General features: G+C 44.0%; 2 protein-coding genes, 1 long non-coding RNA gene and 2 pseudogenes across 3 annotated transcripts in view; 3 read left to right on the top strand and 2 right to left on the bottom strand.

The window, feature by feature from the left end:
- The window catches only part of ANKDD1B (ankyrin repeat and death domain containing 1B), a 58429-nt gene extending 43153 nt beyond the window's left edge, over positions 1-15276 (bottom strand). The window contains 6 exon segments of the mRNA XM_065941282.1: positions 3963-4003; positions 4006-4063; positions 4160-4209; positions 4212-4257; positions 12641-12739; positions 15151-15276. Of these exon segments, the coding sequence (XP_065797354.1) occupies positions 3963-4003; positions 4006-4063; positions 4160-4209; positions 4212-4257; positions 12641-12739; positions 15151-15276 (420 nt within the window).
- LOC136172040 (small ribosomal subunit protein eS4, X isoform-like) lies at positions 7050-7847 on the top strand (annotated as a pseudogene).
- On the top strand, positions 7977-10107 carry LOC136171841 (regulation of nuclear pre-mRNA domain-containing protein 1A-like; annotated as a pseudogene).
- Positions 15277-17265: 1989 nt separating the features above from the next.
- Positions 17266-17794, bottom strand: LOC136171822 (small ribosomal subunit protein uS10-like). Its single transcript, XM_065940833.1, has one exon. The coding sequence runs from the start codon at positions 17677-17679 to the stop codon at positions 17320-17322; it is 360 nt and encodes a 119-aa protein (XP_065796905.1). The 5' UTR covers positions 17680-17794; the 3' UTR covers positions 17266-17319.
- A 2060-nt stretch (positions 17795-19854) lies between these two features.
- On the top strand, positions 19855-23672 carry LOC136172335 (uncharacterized). The gene is made up of 3 exons (XR_010664007.1): positions 19855-20304; positions 21454-21772; positions 22773-23672. It is a non-coding gene; the product is annotated as an uncharacterized lncRNA (long non-coding RNA).
- The last annotated feature ends 309 nt before the right edge of the window (positions 23673-23981 follow it).

The raw sequence follows: 23981 nt of genomic DNA, 5'->3' as shown, positions 1-23981 counted from the left end.
TCTCGTACATATTCTAAGCAAAATAACAAGAAGTTTAAAAACGTGAGTTGCTTTTTAATATATTTTATTATGTCTACTTCATTTTTTAACCACCCAACCCTTTTAAATTATGTTCAAGTGGGCCTCTATCCAGTGCAGCAATCTCCAAGGATGGAGACTGCCCTCATTGTAAGGCAGGGAGATTTTCCAGCCTGGAGGACTGTGGAGTCTGGTGTCAGCGTCTCAGGCTTCAGATCCCAGACAACCACAACTCAGAATCCTGAATCCCTTTCTTAATTAGCAAAAATAAGAAAGGTTCAGAATTTCTGTTCCTTCTTTTTTTCCTGTATTAGCTTAATGTGTACTTAACTAATATGTCTTAATTCAATGCATTTAAATTGTTTGCACACAAATAAGTGTGAGGAGTTGGAGTTATTCATTAGAAATTATTTTTCATTTTTAAGTTTGCTGCAGGGTTATTTGACAAGTTACCAAGTTGAGTAAAAGTTTCACAAACAGCCATTAAATGGGCACCCAAAGTCCAACCTGATCATCCTTTCCCACACAGATCCCAGAGAGGGTGTCCTGAGGGCCTCCGGGAGAGGAGGCCGGTGGAGGCCAGCACGAGGTACCTCGGTGCCTCCTGGGCATATCTTCAGCATGAAATTCCCCTTCACCCTGCTATGAGGGATTCACGGCTGAATTCAGCAAAGGGGAAAAAAAGTGGGTCCCTACATAACTGGATATTTGAGACAGAAAAAGAACACTCAGCAAAAAGTGCTAGAAGAGCAGTGCGTTGCTTCTGAAGTCATGGAACTGCTGTGAATGGGCGCTGCTGAGTCAGTTCTCCCCAGGTAAGAGGCAACAGGTTTGATGAAATCTAAGTCTGTGAGGTGTGGACCACTGGCCCACAGAAGAAACTGTCTTCTCAAATCCTCATGCTCATTATCTCCAGTCTTCTGAACAAGGATGGGTTTTTTTGCATTTGGACCTCTAGAGATTTCCTGTAAATGTTCCTTTAAACCAATGGAAGTTCCTCTATTTACACAGCTGAAACCAACCTAAGGTTGTACCACCAGACTTTGTAAATATCCAAAGAAACATGAGTGGCCTCTGAGGCCATTCCCTTTAGTGTCCCTACCTCTCCAAACATTTTGATCTGAGTACTTATTTTTGATCACTAGGTGGAAGTTACACATTGAGTCAAAACATCTAGACTACTTAACCTGTAACTTCTCCTGGCTGCTCTAATCTTTCTCCGCTGGAGGGACAACATATTTTTTAGAGCTACGGAGTTGGGAGAAACCTCAAAATATTTCCCAGTGCCCTCCATCTCTGCCCTCCTACCCAATCTCTTCTGGGCCTACTTAAATCCATTTGATTAATAAAAACCTCCTCCCTGTTTGGCTTTCCTTGTAAGCTTCTGGAGTTCCCTCCAAGGCTAATGAGAAGGATTACTAACTCTGGGCAGGTATACAGGCTCTCAGTCACCTTCTGTGGATAAGAAACTGGGCAAGAAGGCCGGCTGTGAAGGTGGAGCAGTCTTTTCCAGTCAATGCATTTCATGAGCGCCACAATACCTTTAAGCAAATACAGATGCGATACCCGACAATGAATAAACGTGCCCTGTGCTCTGGATCCCGGCTCCTACTGGCTTTGGCTGATATCCTTGACCCCACTCACAGATTGCAGAAAAAGGACTGACTCTGTCTCTCCATGGATGAATCCAGGTTTCTTTAGGAATGGGACTCAGAGGCTCTTCTCTTCCTAGATGACCCAGGGGACACATGATTTGCTCATTCTGCACATGGTTCTCAATGCAGCTTCATTTTAGGATCTCTCAGCTAACACCTGGCTCTGCATTGTCAGGGTTTCTCAGTCTTTTCCCCAACAAATACTCAGCGTTGGGGGGAGAGGAGTGGGACAGGGCGAACTCAGTGCCAGCTGAAGAGATAACAGACAGGAAGGCCAGCAGAAGCTGCAGAAGTGGGAAGGCTCCCTGTAAACCTGCTTGGGTCATTGAGCCTCCTCAGCCTGTCTGATCCTCCCTACTCACAACTGTCTCCCATGAAAGCATCCAGAGCCCACTGAAGAGGAAGACAGTCCTGTGTCTCATATAAAACCAGCTGTGAACACACATCTGCTGACTTGAATTGAATGGAATTCAATCATAGGCCACACTCCTAGTTAGCATGGATCAAACTGGGATGTCTGACTTCTTCATCCTGACATTAAATGCTGTTTGATGATGGTTATCAGTTTGAGAAACCAGACAGTGTTTTACCCTATAATAACTGTTATAATAACTCCCATTTAGTGAGCACTTACCATCTGCCAGGCTCTTTGCTAGGTGCTCTGTAGTCATTAACTCATTTAAGCATCCCGGCAATGGCTGCTTTGATGCTGCTACATGGGAATGGCTTAGGGTTGGTGTCTGATTGGAAAGGGGTGGTAGAATGGCTTGCCATTTTGCTCACAGACAGAGGTATCTGTACAGAAGATTGAGGAAGTATGAAAATCATTTACATCAAAGAATGGAGAAATTGCTGATTAAAAGAGACAGGGAGGTCAAGACATCCTTCAAAATCATGTCTTGGTGCTACCATGAAATAGGTTTTATTATTCCCATTGCACAGAGGCAAACACTGAGGACTTCAGCAGTTGGAAGACTTGCTAAACCCACATATTTGTTATATGGCCAGAACTCAGCCCAAGTCTGTCTGCCTCCAAGCTATAAAATGTATAGTTGCTCAGTCGTACTTAGAAGAAGTAAAAGAAATTTATAGACGTCATTTGACAAAAGTGTTTGTTATTATTTTTGAGATAAAAAAAAAATGTGTTCCTAAAAAAAAAAGTGTTCCTAAAAGAGATGAAATAAAATGAATATTACTGATTAACTTCTAGACAGTCTTCAATGGAGAATGAAGTTCAACAGGCACAGTGAAGAGGAAGTCCCATTTGAAATCCAAATGCCAACCCCACAGAGGATACTGCCTTATGAAAAGAGCCTAGAAAGGGCTATTCCCAAGTGCATGGGCAATGCCCATGGTCCTCTGCGAGGGAAGACAGTACCGCGCGGTGACTGGAGTCACCAGATCTGAATTCAAACCTGGCTCTGTCACCTTCCAGTTTGGGCACCTGAGACCAGGTACTCAGTCTCTCTGAGCCTCGACTTCCTCAAATATAAATAAAAATATTTCTTCATTATAGGATTACTATGGGGATTAACAGTATAAAGTATTCATTCAGCAATGATTTGTTAAGCATCCATATGTGCCAAGCTGTAGACCTCTCACTGAAATGTGTGGACACAGCTTCCCTTTGGGCCAAGCACACCAATAAATATTCAATAGGTGGTGCATAGTTGCTTCAGTCCTGCCCAACTCTGCGACCCCATGGACTGTACGTAGCCCTCCAGGCTCCTCTGTCCATGGGATTCTCCAGGCAAGAATACTGGAGTGGGTTGCCATGCCCTCCTCCAGGGGATCTTCCCCACCCAGGGATCAAACCCCCGCATCTCTTATGTCTCCTGCGTTGTGGGCAGGTTCTTTACCACTAGAGCCACTGTAGCTGTTATTATTATTTCCATGCTTCTCATGAAAAGACAAAAATAGAGACAAACATGGTGCAATTGCAGTATACTCCATGTCTCACTGCAGCACAGCTGTGGGCCGAGTACATTCCCAAAAGGCCAGGCATCACAGAGTAAGACGCAGACAGCCACACAGCATGGGTCCTGTCCGCCCCGTGGCCAGGATGAGTGAGTAGAGACCGCTTCTTCATTACTTCCTGCCTTCCCCACATGCAGGGGCCAAGGCCGCCACCAGCACCGATAACTGCGCGCTGCTCTGTGGTCTGCCAGAGTGAGGGAGGAGTCAGCCACAGGGCCGGGTCCGTCTGTGCCGGCTGCTCTGGTAGTTCCAGCAGGGACAGGAAGACAGTGGAATTTAGCGCGGTTTATTTGAGACCCATAGCTAACACACCTCGTCAGGCTGGTCCAGGTCTTCCAGGTACAGATCTTGAGGTGGTCCACAATGCGCATGTTATTGCTCTGAGTTACAGAGTAAAGGGCATGCACTCCCTCCTAAAGAGAGCCAGGGGAGGGAAGGTAATTACTCCGTAACCTCCCCCTCCTGCACGGTGAGCGAGGGCTTATGTCTGGTGTGATCCACATGCCTACCTGCCTCTCGGCTCTCTGGTCCGCTCCAGCTCTAACCAACATGAGCACCTCTCGAGACTTCCAGACCAGGCTGCAAGGTGAAGAAGTGTCAAGCCATGCTTCCTCTAGAAAACAGAAGAAAGGAACCCATCACTTGAGTGAGCCACCACACTCTCTCAGCCAACAAAAGCCAGGTTAATGCCTAACCGCTGAAGATCAAGAGATGAGAGTTCAGTATTCAGCAAAAGTGATATATATCATACAGACAAAGAAAGCACACAAACAATAAACATATTAGGAGAAAATTTAGATTATGATGTATAGTGTTTTGATTCAAAAGTTATAAAAAGGAACAAGTTGATAAACAAATGATAGATTTTTAGAATGTAACTTAATACAGATAAATGGTTACTTTCTATAATATATGAAGTATCCTTACAAATCAACAAGGACCACAAAAGGTACTCTCTTAAGGTGCTAGTACAAATGAAACCATTTCAGTTTAAACAATTTGGCAATATCTATTAAAATTTTAAATACAATCAGTAATCCCACTCCTGGGACTCTATCCCGTGAAAATAAATTTCTAGACCTAATGTTATATAAACAAGGTTATTAATTGCAACCATTAAAACTGACAGCAAGGTAAATGTCCATCAACATGGGAACACTGAACAAATCAGGGAACAGTCACACCACATCATGTAGGCACTAAAAATAATTAACTAGGGCTATAACAATTGGAGAGATTTCCATTAGGTAGCTATTAAATGCAGAAAACAAGATGCAGAGAAAATATAATACAATCCCATTTTTTATAAAACAAGCAATGACCAAAAAAACTCATATGTGTTTATGTATGTATTTATGTCTATTGTAAGTGGGTAAGTAGGTGGATAGATAGCAATGTGGATATGATTATATGAGCAAGAGGAAAAGTATAGAAATAAACACACAGATCCTACATTACTAACTGTAGTTACTGGAGAAGAGGAAGCTATGCAGAAAAAGAAAAACCAGAGAAGACTGAACTTATAAAAAGAATTCTACTTATATATAAATTATTTAAAATACACTCTCTGTATAAAATCATGTAAGTGTGTGTATACACATACGTGTGCATTAGAGAGGCGGAGACTGCTCAAGACCTACTGACCTGCAGTGATGCTGGGGGACTCAGACTTGTACACCAAATGAGCAGACAGATAAGTGTGAAAGGAAATAGCTAGCAGTTAACACTGGCTATCTCAGGGAGGAGGGAATGAAGGGCAATGACTTGGGGAAAGTTGCGACCTGAGCCCTAGGCCCCAAGTTAAAGAAGTCTACAGAGCAGACATTGTGAGCACGATCTGTAGACTCAAACAAACTGACCTCAAACTCTGTCTCCACCGCTTCCAAACGCTGCAGTCTTGCTCAGCTTAGTTAACCCTAAACCTCAGGATCCTTATCTGTAAGTTCATGTGTCTAGTTTTCTATTTCCTTTTATCCCTGTCAAAAAAATCTATGAATAAGGTCTAAGGATCTAATGTATAATGTGGTGACTCTAGTTGATAAGACTTTTATACAAGTGAAATTTGCTAAGTGCATAGAATTTACATGTTCTCACCAAAAAAAGAAATGAGATGACGAGTGTGTTAATTAACTAGATGGAAGGAATCTTTTCACAATGTATACAAACACTGAATCGTCACTATGTACATTTTAAATGTATCACAATTTTATTTGTCAACTATACCTCAACAAAGCTGAAAAAAATTTTAAAATAAATCTCTTTTAAAATGAAGGCAAACAACAACAAAAACAAGAAAACCTACAGGGTTAATAGGGGAAATGAGACAGGTACCCATCACTCAAAAACTCTGTCACTGATACATTTTCATTTTTTAAAAATATAGGACCCTGCTCTGGACTGAATGTTTGTGTCCCTCAAAAACTCATATGTTAAGTCTAATCCCCAGTGTGATGGATTTGAAAGTCATGCCTTTGGGAGCTAATTAGGTCAGGAGAGTGGAACCCTGATGAATGGGATTACTGTCCTTATAAACAGACATGGATCTTGGCTCCTCACTCTGCTCTCCACTGAGAGTGAATAAAACCAGAAGTGGCTGTCACAAGACACTGGAAGTGCCACCATCTTGATCTTGGAGTCTCCAGTTTCCAGGTCTGTGAGAAATAAATGTTTGTTGTGGAAACCACCCAGCCTATGGTATATTTCTTACATCAGCCCAAACTAAAACAGACCCTAATCAGGGGTTTCAAAGAGTTGGACACGACTGAGCGACTGAACTGAACTGAACTGAACTGAATAAAAACAGCAGTACAATTGTACATTAAATGGTTAAGTATTTAATCCAATAAACATGGTACTACATATAAAAAAAATCATCTATAACTTCTGTAAATGTAAATGTGCCTTCCAAAAAGTAAGCCTTCTCAGAACATCTTATTTGCCTCTTGTAATCAATTATATTTGTAAACCTGGAGGACAGTTTGATAAACGTGTAACATACAAATCAATAAACAAGGAATGAGGTTCTGTGGGGGGCCTTCCGTTTTGAAGTGTATAAGCCTTTTAGCAGTTTGGGCTGCCACCGAAACTGCATTAATGTCTTCTCTTATTCTCAGTAAAGTCCAGGTACGGAGAAGAAAAAAGAAAAAAAAAAAAACAAGCCCCGGATTACTGAGCTATATACTGGGAAATAAGCAGGGTGACAATATACAGCCCTGACGGACTCCTTTTCCTACTTGGAACCAGTCTGTCGTTCTATGTCTAGTTATAACTGTTGCTTCCTGACCTGCATACAGATTTCTCAAGCGGTCTGGTATTCCCATCTGTTTGACAATTTCCCACAGTTTGTGGTAATCCACACAGTCAAAGGCTTTGGCCTAGTCAATAAAGCAGAAATAGCTCTTTCTGTGCCTAGCGCAGCCATGGCTCGGGGTCCCAAGAAGCACCTGAAACGCGTAGCGGCTCCAAAACATTGGATGCTGGATAAACTGACTGGTGTGTTTGCCCCTCGTCCATCTACCGGCCCCCACAAGCTAAGGGAATGTCTCCCCCTAATCATTTTCCTAAGGAATAGACTTAAGTATGCCCTAACTGGAGATGAAGTAAAGAAGATCTGCATGCAGCGTTTCGTTAAGATCCGTGGCAAAGTCCGCACAGATATAACCTACCCTGCTGGTTTTACGGATGTCATCAACATTGATAAGACTGGAGAGAATTTTCGTTTGATCTATGACACCAAGGGTCGCTTTGCTATTCATCGTATTACACCTGAGGAGGCCAAGTATAAACTTTGCAAAGTAAGAAAGATATTTGTGGGGACAAAAGGAATCCCTCATCTGGTAACCCATGATGCTCATACCATCCGTTACCCTGATCCCCTCATCAAGGTGAATGACACCATTCAGATTGACTTGGAGACTGGCAAGATTACTGATTTCATCAAATTTGACGCTGGTAACCTGTGCATGGTGACTGGAGGTGCTAACCTGGGAAGAATTGGTGTGATTACAAACCGGGAGAGACATCCAGGTTCATGTGAAAGATGCGAACGGCAACAGCTTTGCCACACGGCTCTCAAACATTTTCGTTATTGGCAAAGGCAAACCGTGGATCTCTCTTCCCTGTGGAAAGGGTATTCGCCTTACCATTGCTGAGGAGAGAGATAAGAGGCTGGCAGCCGGGGGCATCAGTCAGTCGTGACGTCACTGCCGGCTGGACGCCATCTTGCTGGTTTGCGGCCGGTGTTGGATGTGGCGGCAGTGGTTGTGAGGGCGTGGGGAAGGGTGGGGTGAGGGCGTGGGGAAGGGTGGGGTGAGGGGGTGAGGCCGCGGCGGGGGCGGCGAAAGTCTCCTCCGCTCAGCCCCACCGTGTGGGACGGCGCGAACGCGGTGTCGGAGGGATGTCCGCTTTCTCTGAGGCGGCGCTGGAGAAGAAGCTGTCGGAGTTGAGCAACTCGCAGCAGAGCGTGCAGACCTTGTCCCTGTGGCTCATCCACCATCGCAAGCACTCGCGGCCCATCGTCACCGTGTGGGAGCGGGAGCTGCGGAAAGCCAAACCGAACAGGAAGCTTACTTTTCTCTACCTAGCTAATTATGTCATTCAGAACAGCAAAAGGAAGGGGCCAGAGTTTACAAAAGATTTTGCACCAGTTATAGTGGAGGCCTTTAAGCATGTTTCCAGTGAAACTGATGAAAGTTGTAAGAAGCACCTTGGAAGAGTGCTATTTGGGAAGAAAGGTCGGTTTATGAAAATGATGTGTTAGAACAACTTAAGCAACCTCTTTATGGTGACAAGAAGCCTAGGAAGCGAACGTATGAGCAGATAAAGGTGGATGAGAATGAAAACTGTTCCTCTCTAGGATCTCCAAGTGAACCACCACAGGAGGGACAGATAGAATTTTAAAGGAGAAAATGAAGACATAGCCATACTCTTAAAACAAGACTCTAGATCTCGTTAGAGCATTGCAAGATCTAGAAAATGCAGCTTCTGGTGATGCAGCAGTTCATCAAAGGATAGCTTCTTTGCCTGTTGAAGTTCAAGAAATAACAGATAAAGAGTCTGGAGAAAGACTTTCTAAAATGGTAGAGGATGCTTGTATGTTGCTGGCAGACTACAACGGCAGGCTGAAATAGATGATAGGAAGCAGCTCACTCGAATGTTAGCAGATTTTCTTCGTTGTCAAAAGGAAACCCTTGCAGAGAAAGAACATAAATTGGAAGAATACAAGCGCAAGTTAGCCAGAGTTTCCCTGGTGCGCAAAGAACTCAGGTCCCGGATCCAGAGCCTGCCGGACTTATCTCGATTGCCCAATGTCACTGGCAGCCACATGCACCTGCCCTTTGCGGGGGACATCTGCAGTGAAGATTGATGACCAGTCTCTTTCCAGGGCCCAGGACTTTGCAAGAGATGGAGACAGGTTAGGTGGATAGTGCTGTAGTGTTATTTTTGTATATTGTTGAGAGAGTGACATTAACAAAAAGAAATGACAAGTAATTTATAAAATTGTTTAAAGTGTTGGTTTGTTTACTATTTTATTGGTAAGTTAACATGACTTAGTTTAAAAGTGAATCTCTATGTGTATTAAGCTCACAAGTAGTGATTATTTTCAAAAGATCTTTTTGTAAATTTTTTTGATCCAGGGCCTTGTGAGAAATTCCATGTTTCTATTTCTTCATGTATTTTCAAATGTTTTTCTTTATTTTCTTCAGTATCTAATCAGTGTATAGTATGTGATTCCTAAAGGGTAAGAACTAATCAGGTTGGTTGAGACTTTATTATGGTATTGTTAGGACTTGATTGTAGAAGGGACTAGGTGTTGCAACTTGATTTTCACCCTTCTCCTCAACCAAAACATCAGTTCTGTGCCTCTCAACACCTTAGATTCCTTATTCCCCAGGGGTTGGTCATTTAATACTAAACATGGATGTTGTTTTGAGGGTCAGATCAGAATCTAGAGAACTTTCCTACAACAGGGGTTCCGTCCCAACAGCCACAGTGTAGGATAAAAGGAATGTTATATAGGGACCCCTTGATTAAAAGCTGTTTAGAGTTATTTAGGTAGATAGCTATGAAAATGCTTTTGGAAATGTTAAAAAAAATTTGACACTGTACCGAGAGAACAACTCTGATTCTGGAATCTCTGTTTGTCAAATCAAGCTGCTGTTAACATAATTGATCCCTTTAACATAAAAAGCCATCTGTGGGATTAAAAGAAGAGTAGAATAATGGTACCTTAATATTCTCTTAGCCATTTAACTTTAAAATACAGTAGTATTTTTAGCTCTAATATCTCATGAACTCAATATTCATTAATGTTCAGTAAAGTAGCCTGGGACATTTTTAATGTTTCCTTAAGGTTTTTGAATTATATATATTTGGGAATTAAGCAGTTCTACACTACAGGGTAGATATGGTAAATATTATATTTGTATATTTAGAATTACCAAAACAAATGTACTTTTACCTTTTATTTCTAACCCTGTGTTAGAGCAATTGCATGCTCTCCTGTTTTCTCTTTAAATCACACTGTTAGGCTGTGGATTTTGTACTCAGTGATTACTTAGGATAAACATTTTTTTTTTCGTTCATTACATATTAGACATTTTTCTTTTTGATGTAAGAAGATTCATCTTAGTCAATAAAACAGCTTTTTAAATCCCCCCCCCCAAAAAAAAAAGAGAGAGACTGGCAGCCAAACAGAGCAGTGGACAAAATGATCTCTATGTGATGTGATTGGAAAAGTCTTTGTACTTAATTAAAGATAATACCAAGTGATTAATAACAACAACAAAAAAATAAAGCAGAAATAGATTTTTTCTGGAACTTTCTTGCTTTTTCGATGATCCAACGGATGTTGGCAATTTGATCTCTGGCTCCTCTGCCTTTTCTAAATCCACCTTGAACATCTAGAAGTTCATGGTTCACGTATTGTTGAAGCCTGGCTTGGAGAATTTTGATCATTACTTTACTAGCGTGTGAGATGAGTGCAATCGTGTGGTAGTTTAAGCACAAGCTGGACTCAACATTGATGGGAGAAATATCAATAACCTCAGATATGCAGATGACACCACCCTTATGGCAGAAAGCAAAGAAGAACTAAAGAGCCTCTTGATGAAAGTGAATGAAGAGAGTGAAAAAGTTAGCTTAAAACTCAACATTCAGAAAACTAAGATCATGACATCCAGTCCCATCACTTCATGGGAAATAGACGTAGAAACAGTGGTAACAGTGGCTGACTTTCTTTTTGGGGCTCCAAAATCACTGCAGATGGTAACTGCAGCCACGAAATTAAAAGACACTTACTCCTTGGAAGAAAAGTTATGACCAACCTAGAGAGCATATTAAGAAGCAGACATTACTTTGCCAACAAAGGTCCATCTAGTTAAGGCTATGGTTTTTCCAGTAGTCATGTATGGATGTGAGCGTTGGACTATAAAGAAAGCTAAGTGCCGAAGACTTGATGCTTTTGAACTGTGGTGTTGGAGAAGACTCTTGAGAGTCCCTTGGACTGCAAGGAGATCCAACCAGTCCATCCTAAAGGAAATCAGTTCTGAATATTCACTGGAAGGACTGATCTTGAGGCTGAAGCTCCAATACTTTGGCCACCTGATGCAAAGAACTGACTCACTGGAAAAAATCCTAATGTTGGGAAAGATTGAAGGTGGGAGGAGAAGGGGATGACAGAGGAAGAGATGGTTGGATGGCATCACTGACTTGATGGGCATGAGTTTGAGTAAGCTCCAGGGTTGGTGATGGACAGGGAGGCCTTGTGTGCTGCAGTTCACGGGGTCACAAAGAATCAGATACAGCTGAGCATCTGAACTGAACTGAAAGCAGCTTTGAGAGCAGATGTTTGTATTATCCTCTGAGCACCACCTGCCCTCCACCTGGAAGCCTTTGTCCACATCTGGAGTAAGAACTTCCATTTACCTCATCGGCCTCTTCCCCAGACTTGGAGGTGCTACCCACACTGAACCAGAGTCCTCACCTCTGGGTTATGCAACTGATCCTCTGGGCAACCATTTTATCCTTACAAATGCATGACATAAGGTCAACATGGGAAATAAGCAAAAGTCTAAGTCCTACTGGTAATGAAAAACAGTTTTGTCACCAAATACAAAGAGCACAAGACATGCATATTCTTTTTTTTTTTTTTTTTTGACATGCATATTCTTTAAAGAGATCTTTCCAAAATGAATACTGTCAATGGAAACAGTTTGGGTGTATGTGGAGAAAAGATAACCCAAGTGACCAGATTTCCCCCTTACAATAATTATGCTCTAATCTGCTGCTGCTGCTGCTGCTGCTAAGTCACTTCAGTTGTGTCCAACTCTGTGCAACCCCATAGACGGCAGCCCACCAGGCTCCCCCATCCCTGGGATTCTCCAGGCAAGAACACTGGAGTGGGTCGCCATTGCCTTCTCCAGCGCATGAAAGTGAAAAGTGAAAATGAAGTTGCTCAGTCATGTCCGACTCTTAGCTACCTCGTGGTCTGCAGCCCACCAGGCTCCTCCGTCCATGGGATTTTCCAGGCAAGAGTACTGGAGTGGGGTGCGATTGCCTTCTCTGCTCTGAGTGCCAAGGAATTGATGCTTTTGAACTATGGTGTTGGAGGAGACTCTTGAGAGTCCCTTGGACTGCAAGGAGATCCAACCAGTCCAACCTAAAGGAAATCAATCCTGAATATCCATTGGAAGGACTGATGCTGAAGCTGAAACTCCAATACTTTGGCCACCTGATGTGAAGAATTGACTCATTGGAAAAGACCCTGATGGTGGGAAAGATTGAAGGCAGGAGGAGAAGGGGATGACAGAGGATGAGATTGGCTGGATGGCATCACCGACTCGATGGACAGGAGTTTGAGTAAACTCTGGGAGTTGTTGATGGAGAGGGAGGCCTGGCGTGCTGCAGTCCATGGGGCAGCAAAGAGTTGGACATGACCGAGTGACTTATCTGAACTGAACTGAATCCATTCTACCAAATGATGGGCTTACCTTATCAGCAGTATCCACCCTGACCTTGTGATTAAGCAAGAAACCCACAGCAGATAAAGGATTTGTCTCCACTGCAAAATGCAAGACCTTGTGGTTCATCTGACGAAACATAATTTGTGTCTTCAGTCATCTGATTGCTATTTCGAGTTTTTAAGATTCCTGATTCTTGAATGGCCATAATTTTTTTTTTTTAACCAGGTGTTTGTGTTTTGGTTATCTACTCTTTGCCTTGTCTTTAAAAGCAGTGAGAACTGTATCCAGCATAGTCTTACATTTCTCTATTAGATAACATCAGAGAATTTAGCAACCAACTGGAGTGTGTACATCAAGCTGAAATCCACTGCATAACCTATGACTGATTATAACAATATAATAGATTTCAACTAGAGTGTAAAAGCTGTATTTTTCCTGTATGCAACCATTAATAATGGTAGGATATATTGATAATGCATAACAAAAAATTTTCCTAGTTCAGTCCATATGTGGCTCTTTCCCCTGTAGTTTTCTGGACTTTAAATTGTATTGAATCAAACAAATGAAGAAAGAAAGAGACAAAAAGAAAGAAGGGAGGGAGAGAAGGAAGGAAAGAAACACACAGATAAAAAAGCATGACTGTCTTTTGCTTCAAAGAAAAGCCAGCTTGGGGCTCCCAGTCTGTCTGGAGACACTCTGAGGTGCTTCAGACAAAGGATGCTTTGCTTGTAAGTAAAACACATGTCATATTTCCCACATTCTGGACATTTATTTTGCTTCCAAAGAATTTACTATCCTTTGCTTTTCATTAATAAGTTATTGCAAAAATATGAGACCTGCTTAAACATCTGATTTCCTTAGTAGCTAAATCAGTGATAAACTAAGTTTGACAAAACATGAGTTACCCTTGCTATTGTTTGCAGCCTAGAGCTATATTCTAGTATGCCCAATTTGGGCTTGTAAACTCCCCTTTAACTTTATTTGTGAATAAGGATGCAAACCAAAATAGCATCCAAGGTAAGTCAATAAAACCACTTCCATTTTTTTTTTCATCTTTGTCATCACTGATTTTAAAGAACTTTACAAGCAACCATGTGAGCAATTTGCTGTAAACAGGACTAAAAAAGATGTCATTAGAAACTATAATATAATTCATCAGGAGTTTATAATAACTTGCTACATTGACTGTTAGTTTTAGTGTATGAAGTACTTTTATATAAAAGTATGGTTTAAAATATTAGAAAGTTATATGGAAAAATTTTCAAATGGTTATTGAAAGGTACATTGGAGGATCTATTTCCTGCTGTTTAGAAAAATGATTATTGCTTTACTTATTCAACAGTTAATCTAATCTATGTATTACCTCCAAAGAACCTTGCTTATTTCTTTTACTCCCTTCCTTTCTTGTTTCCTTTCCTCTTTTTTGTTCCTAAAATTGTTCTGCTGCAAAAACTTGCCATTTTTCTACTCTTTCTAGGATGTGTAAGTGTAATGAATAGGATATCCACACATAACATATCAGACATGCACACAATATACACATACAGACAAATCCCCTCACATCCACACAGGCACAACTGCTAAACATCCTTCCACTGCACACCTCAGTTTCTATGACTCACTGCCTGGAACAGATCCAGGTTTTGTAGAAGGTGAAGTTTACACTTTTCAGGAGCCCTCTTTAAAGCCAGAGTCAGAAAGCTTAACTGATGGCAGTTTAAATTTCTTTCTTTTTCAGATTTTACAAAACCATATAACAATGGAACACACCGCTAGAGCCCTCCACGTTCCTTGGAAGGAGTCTGTATAAGTAGGTCTCTTAAAGTTGACGCTTCATTTAGCATCAAACCCACCTCTGCCATCCCCACCTTGAAGCACTCCACATCGTCCTAAACAGACACAACCCCGGTCTGTTCAGTGATGAACCATGCCTTGTGGGGCTGTCAGGAAATCTCCACAAGGCCAAGCAGTAGGCAATCCGTTTTTCTGGCAGTGGGACTTCTCCCCTAAACCCAGGCACAGAAGAACAAGTGAGTGCCGGGTCTCAGGAGAGGCCTCTCTGCCCCACAGGCAGATGTACTATATTCCGCAAGCAGTAAAAAGCAAAGCCGTACTTGCCTTTGGATTTTAAATTTGGAAGGCTCCAACCACAAAGCGCATCACTGATGAGAAAACAGTGATGAACTGTGTAGCAAAAGACATTCTGCCTTTCCAGAATGTGTGAGGCCAAAGTGATCCATAGGCCATGACCCAGGACCAAGTCCAGGCCCATAACCTTGACACCTGGCTACGCTGCCCACCCAAAGGCTTAGCACAGCTGCACATAAAGACCCCGGGCACGTCCCCTCAGATTAGAGCGATTAAAGCACCCAGAGCCTCCTCTACAGCTTGATTCCACTATTAGCTTAAACATTCTGGAACTGCCAACAAAAGAGCTCCCCCTCATCTCATTTAGCAGAATCGATTTTATTTTTATTTCAGTTGTACTGTGTAAACCCACACTGCTGTCACTTGTCACATCTGTGATTTCCACTCACATTGTTCACAGCATTAATATTAACCTTCTTTTCAAACAGCTTCTCCGCAAGATACAAATTATTGCTTTTAGCAGCATGCTGGAAGCTCCTCTCATTTGGCAGCTCTGAAAGCAAGCAAGCAAGCATGACTGTGGGAATCGAAGAGAGTTGAAGAGAAAGCAAACGTCACGTGGCAAACCCTGGGACTAAAAACCTGGAACCACAGCCTTGAGCCTTTCACAGTCTGCTATTTTGGATGTGGGGACTTTGCTTCAATATTTTATAAAGCTGTATTATCAAGATTCCACATTCACCTCACACTGCAACTGTTTTCTCAGCCTTAAACATCTTCCTATCCCAAACAAAACATTATTCTCAAGGACCACCCTGAAGTCAGCAATGCAGTATATAGCTCTAGGAGGCTGGAGGGTGGCCACTGACTTCTCAAGGGGCGTTGTTTATAAAATGTTTGTACAAGATTAGGCAGGGAGGAGCCCAAATAATCTGTACAAGCTTACAGAAATAAAACTGTTGTCTGCAGAACCCTGTGGGATGCCAGGCCTGCAGAAACAAAACCACGAAAGGCAGCACATCATATCGTCAAGAATGAAGGTTAAAAGGGACGAACATGTTTGATTTTCATTTACATGAAAGGAGATAAAAGAAGATTTTCACTTTTACTAGAAACATTAATATTACTATACACTACAAACAGAAAGTTCCCTGGTGGCTCAGACGTGGCTCAGACGGTAAAGCGTCTGTCTACAATGCGGGAGACCTGGGTTCAATCCCTGGGTTGGGAAGATTCCCTGGAGAAGGAAATGGCAACCTACTCCAGTATTCTTGCCTAGAAAATCCCATGAATGTAGAAGCCTGGTGTCCATGGGGTCGCAAAGAGTCGGGCATGACTGAGTGACTTCACGTTCACAAACATTACAGGTCACATACATAATACATATTTAGATGGCAGGTTTTATTAAATAGTTTAGAGAAGCTTCCAGGATTTACTGAGTTGTTTGCTGTTATTTTGGAATATAAAGGGGCTGAAAAGGGGTTTCCCTGGCAGTCCAGTGGTTAAGGCTTCCTGTTCCCAGGGGCCCCTCCCTGGTCAGGGAACTAGATCCCACATGCTACAGTGAAGATCAAAGATCCTGCTTGCTACAACTGGAGAGCTGGCGAAGCCAAAGAAATAAGTTGGTTTTTTTTAATTATAAAATTTTAGAAGGAAACACAGGACAAAAGCTTCCTAAACTGGGGTTATGCAAGGAGTTCTGTTTTGCACATGACTCCAACTGCATGACTCTAAACGAAAACAATAGTAAATTGGACCTTAGAAAAACTTCAAACTTTGCTCTGTGAAAAATACTGTTAAGAGAATAAAAAAGACAACCTATAGATTGGGGGAACATATTTGCAAATCACACATCTGACAAATGACTCAACAGTAAGAAAACGAAATCCAATTTAAAAATAGGGAAAAGACTTCAATGGAACAAAGAGGAACCAAAGAGGATCTATAGATGGCAATAAGCACAAGAGAAGATGTTCAGCATCATTACCTCTGAGGGAAATACAACTTAAAACCACAAGGAGATACCAATACGCAGCTGTTAGAATGGCTAAAATTTTATTTTATTTATTTTTTCATAGCAATATTTTCTTTTTTTTTTTTCATTTATTTTTATTAGTTGGAGGCTAATTACTTTACAATATTGTAGTGGTTTTTGCCATACATTGACATGAATCAGCCAAGTATTTACATGTGTTCCCCATCCTGAACCCCCCTCCCACCTCCCTCTCCATCCCATCCCTCTGGGTCTTCCCAGTGCACCAGCCCTGAGCACTTGTTTCTTGCATCCAACCTGGGCTGGTGATCTGTTTCACCATAGATAATATACATGTTTTGATCCTGTTCTCTCAAAACATCCCACCCTCGTCTTCTCCCATAGAGTTCAAAATTCTGTTCTGTACATCTGTGTCTCTTTTTCTGTCTTGCATATAGGGTTATCATTACCATCTTTCTAAATTCCATATATATGCGTTAGTATACTGGATCGGTGTTTATCTTTCTGGCTTACTTCACTCTGTATAATGGGCTCCAGTTTCATCCATCTCATTAGAACTGATTCAAATGTATTCTTTTTTTTTTTTTTTATAACAACTGATTATCGATTTAGTAAAAAGATTGATTTAGGCATCGGCAATAGTGACTTCCACCTCGACTCCTGGCTCAATACTGATGGAAGTGATCTGCTTGACAATTTCAGAAGAGCTGTGCAGGTCAATGAGTCGCTTGTGGATCCTCATTTGGAACCGATCCCAAGTCTTAGAACCTTCACCACAAGGAATTTTCCTTGTAGTTATTCTCAGAGTCTTGGTAGGCATCCGAACTGGTCCTTTCACTTTGAGATTCTTTTCCTTCGCACCTCTGATCAAGTCAGCACACACCTTCTCCAGAGACTTCACGTTGCGGCTGGTGAGGGTGATCCTAATCCGGTGAATGGCCACCTCTGGCTCCACGGGAGTCTTGCCGGTGTCTTTAAAGGCCATGGCTGCGGTGCAGCTTCCTGACCGACTTGTTCCTCGGCGAGAGCGAACAGCGGTGAGTCAGGAACAAGAGCGAGCGGCACCGAGCTCCGCTGCAGCTGCGACCGCGTCTTCCTCAAAGAGCTCAAATGAATCATTTTTAACGGCTGAGTAATATTCCATGGTGTATATGTACCACAGCTTCCTTATCCATTCGTCTGCTGATGGGCATCTAGGTTGCTTCTATGTCCTGGCTATTGTAAACAGTGCTGCGATGAACATTGGGGTGCATGTGTCTCTTTCAGATCTGGTTTCCTCAGTGTGTATGCCCAGAAGTGGGATTTCTGGGTCATATGGCAGTTCTATTTCCAGGTTTTTAAGGAATCTCCACACTGTTCTCCATAGGGGCTGTACTAGTTTGCATTCCCACCAACAGTGTAAGAGGGTTCCCTTTTCGCCACACTCTCTCCAGCATTTATTGCTTGTATACCTTTGGATAGCAGAGAATGGCTAAAAAATTTTTTAGTTTTATTTATCTTGAAGAAGGAATTCATAGGGCCTGGACTCCATCTCAGGCCTGTCCGTGCTGATCGTGCTCAGCTGCCTCTCCAGTGGACTCTGAACTCTCTGCTTAGTGCCTGTGGGAACGACAATGGAAGGATAAGACCCCCTCCGGACAGGGGAACCTTGAAGATCATATCCAGGTTACTCATCGCCTAAGAGAAAAGAGACACTAATCACCCCTGCCTCCGGACACTATCTATCAGAATGTAAGCACAGGCTTATCGGTTATTAACTGTTTGGAATATAACTGCGGGCTGATTGATTATTGACTGTTTGAACACATAACACGGGAATGATGGGGTTATTGTAGTTGTATTTACCCTGCCTTTGTTTATGTAAGTCTCAAGGGAATTGAGGTGGTGGGTTTGGACACGTACACATGGGGTAGGTGGTGGGTTTGGACATGTACACATGGGGTATAAAAGATTTTCACAAATGCTGGACGGGGTCCTTGGCTAAGAGGTGACTCTGCCTTGGGCCCGCCGGTGTAATAAACTGCACTCCACTATCTGCATTGTCCTTCTGAGTGAGTCTGTTTCCCGGAAAGCGTGGCTATAACATTTGGTGCATTGGCCGGGAAACTCCTCGCTTTGAGGAGACAGGTCTCATTTGAGGCCACCCCGAGGCTTTGTAGCTTGAATCTCCTAGAGGGGGCAAGGAGCCTCGCCCCTCTGGAAGGATTCTGCTTTTCAACGCCCAGACCTTTCACGTAAGCAGGTAGTGGACGGCAGCAGGGGAACTGAGCGCTCAGGTGAGGAGGAGCCCACCCAGCAGGGTGGAAGAGGGGGCCTGATCACCCCCCTGGGAGGGACTAGAAGGAGCGGGGACCCACAGGAGCCTGGAATAGGCAGGTGGCGATTGCTTGGTACACAGGTCGACGAGCGTGCTAGGGTTTAAGAAGGAAATTTGTGAAGGACATTTAGGAGGTGTGTCCACGCCGTCTCGGGGAAAATTATTACCAAGTGATCGCCAGGGGATTCTTAGGATAAGAAACTGGTCCGTGTATGCTCGTATTCTGCCCTCCCCCAGGAGGTGTCCCGTCTGCTGTGAAATTCTTGACCCCCTCGGAATTGTTAGGCTAGAAGGAGGGGGATACAGAAGTGAGTATGAATTGGCTTTTCCGGAGATGGCCTGGGACATGAGATATTTAACCCATCTGTGTTTTCATCCGCACCTGATCAAGCCCACCAAGGCAGAATGGACTTTAAGGGAGAAACAGTCTCGGACCATGTGATGTTCTGGTTCAGCTGTGCTGACCGGCAGGTGAAGACACGCCAAACCCCCTTCTCCCTCTGGGATCTGGCAGGTAAGGCTCTTCTCTCCCCAATTAGAAAGGAGGCAGAATGGCAATTTAAGTGTCACTGAGTGGAAATATGAGAAGTACATAGGGTACTGAGAACTTCGTAGACAGAACGAAAAGGAAAAGTAGAAGAAGGTCCGAGAAGGTAAGCAAGATGGGGGAAAGTGAATCTAAGGCAACTGTGTTGGAGTGCATGATTAAAAATTTAAAGAAGGGATTAGGAGGAGACTATGGGGTGAAGATGAAGCCTAACTGCCTCCACATACTCTGTGAGGTCGAATGGACCCCTATGGGAGCAGGATGGCCACCCGAGAACACCGTGAACTTAAAAATAATGGAAGCAGTCTACACAGTAGTCACAGGCGAGCCAGGACACCTGGATCAATATCCATCTATTGACTCATGGCTAGGGTTAGCTAAAGACCCTCCTACTTGGACAAGGTTCTGTATCCAGAAGGGAAAGGGAAAAATATTAATGGCACAAAAATTGACTGATGATAAAAAAGGAAATTCTACAGGATTTGGACGGGGATGACCTGACCCCTCCCCCATGCTGGATAATGACACGCCTGCCTCCCAGTGCTTCACCAGGACCGGAGGCTGCCTTAATGCCCGATCCAGGGCCAGGTGAAGTTTCTGCAACAGCCACTGCTCCTCCGCCAGCTTTCCCGGAGTTCGTAGAGCCGCCGTTTGGGCAGGCTCCGATCCCGGTGACAGAAGCCTCTGGCCAACACTGCCAGGATCCGGCTCCAACCGAACCGCCCAAGCTATACCTGCCTCTCCCGGTGAGTACTGACAAGAGGGGGAGGGAGACGTTGGAATTAAGCAGAGACTGCGCTCTGCCAGAGAGCCGGAGGGAATAAAAGAGAACAGACAAGAGACTTACAGTGCTAGCTGCTGCTCTGGGAAAGTCTATCTTGGGCCCTCCAGAAAACCTCATCTGCCCCAGGGACAGGACAGTCCTTCAACGGTCCCAAGGGAGGCCCCGGTCCCCGTTACAGCCAAACCAGTGTGCCCGGTGCATGCTTTTGGCCACTGGAAGAATGAATGCCCTAAGGCAAGGAGGGAAGAGGAAGCTCCCGCAGTTGTGGGGCTTGCTGACTTGGAAATTAACTAGGGCTGCCAGGGCTCAGAGATATCAGGTCCCTGAGAGCCCATGGTAACCGTAAAAGTGGGGGACCAAAACATTGACTTCATGGTGGATACAGGAACAGAACTGTCGGTAGTAACAAAACCTGTGGCACCACTGTCCAAAAAGACTACCGCTGTAACTGGGGTGTCGGGAGAAGAGATGATTAAATCGTTTTGCCAGCCCAGAAAATGTCAGATGGAGGGGGGACACCAAGTGACATTCCTGAGTGCCCAGTACCCCTGTTGGGAGGAGAGCTCTCCAAACTAGGAGCACAGGTGACTTTCTCCCCTGAGAAGAGGCCCACCTTCTGGACGGACTCTATGACTTATTTGCCCTCTCTCTCAGTGCCAACCCAAGATGAGTGGAGGTTGCATGAGCCCCTGAAGGCAGAGCCGGGTGGGCCGGAAGAGCATGAGAGAGCTAACTCAATTGTTCCCTGAGGTCTGGGTGGAAGACAACCCCCCCTCCCCCCAGGCTGGCTGAACATCACGCCCCAGTGATAATGGAACTCAATCCAGGTACCATCCCAGTTAGAGGGCACCGGTACCCGCTATGGATGGAGCCTGAGCTGGCATATTGCCCTACATCAATAGATTGAAACAAGCAGGCCTTCTAGTAGAGTGCCAGTCGGCTTGGAATACGCCAATCCTGCCAGTCAAAAGGGAAGGAGGACAGGACTATAGGCCTGTACAAGACCTCAGGCTAGTCAACCAGGCTACTGTGACTTTACACCCCACTGTTCCAAACCCCTATACCTTGCTTAGCCTCCTTCCGCCGAGGACTAAAGTTTACACTTGCCTAGATCTCAAGGATGCCTTCTTCTGCGTACACCTCGCCCCAGCATCACAGCCCATAATTGCCTTTGAATGGGAAGATCCAGTCGGGAGCACCAGATAACAAAGGCTAACTCCACAGCCATCTTTGGGGAAGCCTTGGCTTCTGATCTGAACTCATTCCATCCGGAAGAGTATGGATGTCAGCTCCTACAATATGGAGATGACCTGCTGCTGGCTGCCTGAGACCAAGGAAAAATGCTAGAAAGGGACAAATGCACTGCTCCAGCTGTTGATGAAAGCAGATTACCGGGTGTTGAAAAAGAAGGCACAATCTACAAAGAGGAGGTAAGGTATCTGGGGTTTGTTTTAAAAAAGGGCTCAAGGTTCGAGACCCTAATTGGGTCTTATATACTGATGGCACTCGCATGATAAAACAAAGACAACAGCTGTTGGGTTAGCCAGAGCAGAAGGGGCCATCAAGACTGAAAAGAGATGGTGGGAATTGTCAAGTGACAAATTATTGGTACCAGAGGAGCTGGCACACACTCTGGTAAGCCAAACACACCAAGCGACCCACCTAGGCCATGCTGTCTGCTCACAGGTTAATGCTGCCTCTCGGGTATTCAGACAAAATCCTCTGGGTATTCACCTGAAAGGCATGCTGCCCCTTGAACACCTGGGAGTGGACTTCACTAAAATGAAACCTCACCGACACTACCATTATCTGCTGGTCATGGTATGTGCATTCTTGAGATAGGTAAAAACTTTTCCTACCTGGATTGAAAGAGCATCAGAAGTAGCCTGGTGGCTGCTTAGGAAAATGGTTCCCAGATTTGGATTTCCTACCAGCATTGGATCAGGCAGTGGCCCGGCTTTTGCAGCTGATTTAGTACAAGTAAGCAAAACTTTAAACATCAAATGGAAACTGCACACTGCATATAGGCCCAGAGTTCTGAGATAGTGGAATGAACCAACCAGACACTTAAAGAGACTGACTGCTCCTGAGTGGACTTGCTTCTGACGGCTCTGCTCAGACTCAGGATGACCCCACAGTCCCAAGGCTATTCTCCATACGAAATTGTGTATGGGAGGCCTCCTCCCATAATAAAACAGGTGTCAACAAATTTGCCTCAGGTAAGGGGGGATAAGATTTCACAGCAGATGGAACTGGGTAAGGTAATAAATTGGGTAACTAAGTTTGTACAAGAAAGGGTGCCGTTCCCCCTTGGGGAACAGATTCATGAGTTTACACTTGGTGACCAAGCATGGGTCAAAGATTGGGAACATGATTTGCTAGCCCTTTGGTAAAAGGGCCCTTATGTTATTCTAACTACCCCTACTGCAGTTAAAGTTGCAGGTATTGTCCCTTGATCCATCACACCAGAGCAAAGAAGGCATACCACGCTGACCCGGAGGACGCCAAGTGTACCACCCAGAAGGACCCCACCGACCCACGGGAAACCAAGATCATTCTGAGGAGAAAGAAGAAAACGAGGTCCCGGACGAGCCCTCTACAGGATGGAGCTGGGTAAACGACTCCTGCTGCTCGGCCTCATCAACGCAATTCTGAACCTGACCACTGCTCCTGCACAGGACAACGTCTTCATCTCGTGGGCCACAACTCTGCCAACTGTTGGGTGTGTGGGGCTATGCCCCTGTCAGTAATGGACAGACTCCCCTGGTGGGTATCGCCACTCTGTTCCTCTCTCCAACCATAACCTGTCTTTGCTCTCCTGGTGTAAAAAGAAGCCATCAATGGGCCAGGGACATAGGGTTACATTTAACATGAGCACCAGCCTTACAGAAGTAACAAAGGCTTATACCTCATATGTGAAAAATAAAAAGGAGAAGTGTTCTTTACAAAAGGGGGACAGGCCTCCCGGTACCTTGAGCAATACTACTAGGTCTGGGATGAACATTTCTGGATGACTCCTGAGAAAGGACAGTTGATTACCCCTGCTACTATTTGCTGGGAACAAAAAAAAAAGAAAGTTAGATTTGGAGACCACCCCCTAGACCCAAAAGAATTAAAATATATGGGTTATTTACCCCCTGAACAATGTAAACAAATCTTGGAAGTTACCTATCACCCCAATCAATCTGTTCAGTGACCTGTTTCCGACTGGAAATATAATCCTGGAATGTGCTGGGTAGCCCCCAATGGGACCCAGTGGCTCTGTGGGCTTAACTTATGGCCATGGTTACCAGTTGGCTGGGTGTGGCGTTGCACATTAAGATTTGCTTTCGCCCATGGCAGAATTAAGGATAGCCTGCACCAGCCTCCAGTAAACCTGCCTTATCTGCATGCAAAATGGACACGATCTGTGTTCCAATGGTATGACTATCTTGCTGCCTTGTTTGTACCCTCTGTAGGGACAACGGATATCATGGTTAAAGTAGAGGCCTTAACTAATTTCACTAAACAGGCCCTCTTAGACAGTACAAAAGCCATTCAAGCTTTGAATGAGAAACAAATTCAGATGAGGAAGGCAGTAATTCAAAATAGGATGGCATTAGACATACTCACAGCAGCCCAAGGAGGGACTTGCACCGT

Source organism: Muntiacus reevesi, chromosome 7, assembly GCF_963930625.1.
Source record: "Muntiacus reevesi chromosome 7, mMunRee1.1, whole genome shotgun sequence".
In the NCBI taxonomy this organism is placed as follows: Eukaryota; Metazoa; Chordata; class Mammalia; order Artiodactyla; family Cervidae; genus Muntiacus; species Muntiacus reevesi.
The sequence above is the reverse complement of the archived record's forward strand: the minus strand, read 5'-3'. Positions and strand labels throughout refer to the sequence as shown.